At 46.9% G+C, this 4,054-nt stretch overlaps 1 protein-coding gene across 1 annotated transcript in view; it reads left to right on the top strand.

Moving 5' to 3' along the window:
• ASPG (asparaginase) overlaps window positions 1-3,597 on the top strand; it is a gene marked incomplete at its 5' end in the record, with an annotated part of 38,484 nt that extends 34,887 nt beyond the window's left edge. Inside the window, 2 exons of the mRNA XM_010151004.1 lie at window positions 3,096-3,195; window positions 3,514-3,597. Of these exons, the coding sequence (XP_010149306.1) occupies window positions 3,096-3,195; window positions 3,514-3,597 (184 nt within the window). The remainder of the gene's footprint in view (window positions 1-3,095; window positions 3,196-3,513) is intronic.
• Between the last annotated feature and the right edge of the window lie 457 nt (window positions 3,598-4,054).

The following is a 4,054-nucleotide window of genomic DNA, read 5'->3' as shown; positions in this document are numbered from 1 at the left end:
GGGGGAAAAGGGATGAAAAAGAATTCTCTTCTTTTAGGATGATGATACACCTAAAAAAGTGTAAGTCTTTCCTGATCGCTTTATATAGATGCTGAAAAAGGAGAGTCACTGAAAAAGCAGAGCTTTGTGTCCCTTGGAAAGATGAAATCCCAGTACCTGAGGAGGCAGGAGGGAGCCCCGAGGTGTCACTTCACTGTACCCATTACTTCCCAGACCTAGAACTGCATTGTCCTTCTAGACACTCTGAGACCTGAGCGGCTTCGCTCCTGATACCTTGACAGGAACAGAGCACCCCTTAAGCAGCAGTTCCTGTACCTGAGTTTGCTGGATAGAAGGCACAAAATCAGAGAGCGTAATTGCATTGGCACTACTCTGAATAGCTCTGTCGTCATCATGGCAACATTAGCCACGCTGAAACTGTGAAATGGGTACATAGTGATTTTTTTCTAAATGCAAGAGTAGTGACAGGCAGCATAGCTGAGATTATCTGCTCTAAAAGGTACCAGTCAGAGTTTAGTAAAATGTGTTAAGTAGTTCTTTGTCAACAAAGCAGGTTTTAAACATGCTGGTAAGTGTATACTGAAGTTATTTTTATTCCATTCCATGATATAAAAACGATGGACTTGCTGCTTAGAAGATGCTCTTGTGGTTACGAACTGTTGGTATAAATACCTTTGAGAAGAATGCAGAGCAGAGGCCTTTATCGTGTATGTCGGGAAGTCCTGTGTGTGTGACTGTATGAAGTACACTTAGATTGTGTGAAGGAAATACAGATGCGTTTGGCTTGACTACAGAGATCTGGAATTGGAGAAAATGTTGTGTGGTGTTCTTGATTATAGTCAATTTAGTGAACAGTGGGTATCTTCTCTTTAGAGCGGTATCTACGTTTTCTCGCAAGCCTCATCACTTTGTTCTCTGGGACATGGTCCCCGTGGCTTACGTTTCTCACTCGGTCTCTAAACGGCTGCTGCAAAACTGAAGGTGCTTCTGTGTATTCGGATTGCTCTGATGTCACGGAAGGAGACGCGTCACAGTGCTGGCCTCCGGCAGCGTGGGTGAAATCGCTCGTTCTGAACAGGGCCTGGTAGGCCGTTCCTTGTCAAGGAAGTGCAGTAGTCCTTGTTGGTTGCTTACAGTGATGCCAGCTGGATTGCCTGGGAATGTAGGTTGGTAATATTTCTAAATGTGCCGGTCTTCGCCCAACGTGGTTTCCGCTTCGCACGTGGCTGAACGATGAGGTTCTGTTTGGCAGATACTGTATTTGCCTGTCCAGTGTCGGAGATGCTTGTAACTCTCACTTGCTAGGTAGGCTTTTTGCTTGTTTGTTCCTTCATTCTGGGACCTTCCAGTGTCAATGGCAAGAGACTCAAATAAAGATAGCTCTTGTCTTCCAGAAGTGACTGCTAAGCAATTTCTTCTCTGCTTTACTAATGCTTACACGTTTTCTTTATTAATGCTTACTTTTTCCTGCAGTTTCCTTAAGGACTTCCCACTGAGCTTCCTGTTAGACCTTCTTTGCCTTCATCTGTTTCCTTATTGCATGAGGGGCCTTTTTCTGTGATGGCAGTTTAAATTAATGATCTATTGATCCTTTTCTTCATGATATCGGACTGAAGCACTGTTAAACCTCATAGCACCCCACTGCCACTTCCCTGCCCCCCAGTGGCCCCAGCTGTATGTCTTCTGCCCTGCCCCAGGCTCTGTAGGGTTGCCTGGAGGAACACAGGCAGAGACCCCTTGCTTTCCCTTTTCCTGGCCAACCTCTGGACTGCTGCAAGCAACAGCTTCCATCTGACTTTTTCCTCAGACTGCTGCAATTAGAGGCTTCCACTCCCCTGAAAACATTTTTTCAGGTACTTAAGAGATTTAATCAACAACAGAAGTGATTTCAGCCCAGCAGGAAAGTGAATGTTGCAGCCCTGCTCTCAGGGTTTCTCCTGTAAGCTTACCTGATTGTTTGCCCCTCGCATCTTCCAGCCTTCTCCACCCTCTGCCAGGTCTGCCTGGCTTGGCTGCCATCCCCAGGAGCCCATCATCCTTCATCCCTGCAGCCAGCAGTATGCCGTTCCCCGCAGCCAGCCCTGCTTAAGGCAGCAAACTCTGAACTTGCTAAGTTTGGGGAGGGTTCCCCTCTCTTAATGAGGTGATGATCGGCATGGTTCTGCTGAAACCATTTGCGAGCACACAGCAAGCTCCGGTCTGAAGCCTGACAGATGTTGGAATCTTGAGAAAGGCGAAGGTAGAACTCCCAGCCTTGCTGTCTGCGCGGCCTCTCCGCAGGTTTGGTACAGACAGGCCATGCTTCTGCACAAGTACTGGCTGTTAGCCCTTCTTTTACCAAAACGACGTTAAAAATGAACCTGAAGTATTATGGACGAGACTACCGGCAGATGTGTGAAGAAACAGCCTCCTGTAGATTCCCCTGAAAACTTTTCCATTTATTTGTGTATGACTAATTTTGACCCCTTCTGTTGCTTGCTGCACATGGCAGACAGAGGTCATCTTTAACAAGCCTTTTTTTTCCTTGCTTGATGCCCACTTAAATCTTAAAAATCACCTTATAAAACACAAAAAAATGCAGCTGTGTTGCCATCCCGGTGATACCACGTGAATGTGCTGCCATGACTTCTGACAGCACACAGTTACACGAACTCGCGAAGGGGGTTTCTTGGTGGTTTGAAATAAGACACGCCGGTTGCTAGCACATCTGCTTGTGCTCTTACTCAGCTGCATCTTGATTTAGCCGCTGCCCTCCCCCCAACTCATTTAGTGAGATAAATATTGTGTTGTGAAATATGAAACTGCATGACTTTTTTTTCCCCTTTGGTCACAGTCACACCCACAATGTGAAACTAGCCTGTTGTAAGTACTTACACACAGCCCTGTTAATTGAAGGAACTGATTCATCACGCTGTGTTGCTTGCTCAGCTGTTCGACGCTGTTGTAACCGTGTTCCTGTACTTACCTCTCTACCCTGGCAGCCATGTTGAGCCTGTTCTGGTTCAGATTTGCCTGCTGAGCTAATTGGCAGGACCCAGGAGCACACTGAAATGCACTGAAAGATGTAGAACCAACATTCATTGTTCTTTCTCCAGCCTCGCAGCTAACGGCGACATGGATGGGCTGCATGCCTGGTACCTAGCTGGTGCAAACCTGCAGCAAACTGGTTACGATGGCAGAAATCCCCTACAAGTAGTAAGTGTGCATACGGCTGTACTCCGTATGGCGTGCTGTGTGAGTAATAATGCACGCTGCCGGGTAATCCTAGTTTGGGAAAAGTAAGTGCTGCTCTGGGGACTATAAACTGGATTAGTGTTTGTTACACGCTCAAGTCTGGGGCTGTTCTGAAGTAATGAATTGTTGGAGCCAGGATTTTCTCATCTGTGTCAGAGGAATTAAAATTTAAATTGGATTTTAATTATTTTGTGGTAACATCCTCTTACTTCCCACAAGGAAGTATTTGCATGTCCTGGTGCACAGGATGGTGGGGTTTATTCATGTTTCTACTTACAGGCAGAGGCTACAGGGCATAAGGAGGTTCTTGACTTCTTAAGACAAAAGAAGGTAAGATCTCGTCGTCGAGTGCTAAATTTCTGAGACGCAAGGATCAGCCTATGCATGTGGGAAGGGGGATCTTGTACTTAAGCCCTAGTTCACTCTAGGTCATCTGGGTTCAGCTGCTGTCCCTACCTTAGCTTCTGACACGACTCTGAGTACTTTAATCCTTGTTTGTAGAGTGGGGCTAATGTTTATTCCTCTTTCTGCCTGAGCCCGGAAGTGCTTTTTCATGGTGTGTTCCACAGTGTGCTTCTGAACTTGGTTGGGAATGTAAAAGCTACCGAAATAAAGCCACTGAGGGCACAAACGTCTCGTTCCGTTGGCCCGTTGCAGTGAATTGTTCCTCTATCTGGTCTGCATGAGAGGGGAAAGGCCTTTTATCGGGCACTTGGCCAGGGTTGCTGGGTGCCGTGCCTGTGATCACAGCCGTTGGGCTGCACAGCCGCAGCTCAGGAGGTGCGACTGTGGTACCCACAGCATTTCCACCTGTGCTCCC

Source organism: Eurypyga helias, unplaced genomic scaffold, assembly GCF_000690775.1.
Source record: "Eurypyga helias isolate BGI_N326 unplaced genomic scaffold, ASM69077v1 scaffold13014, whole genome shotgun sequence".
Classification (NCBI taxonomy): domain Eukaryota; kingdom Metazoa; phylum Chordata; class Aves; order Eurypygiformes; family Eurypygidae; genus Eurypyga; species Eurypyga helias.
Note: the sequence above shows the minus strand (reverse complement) of the source record. Positions and strands in the feature narration are given on the sequence as shown.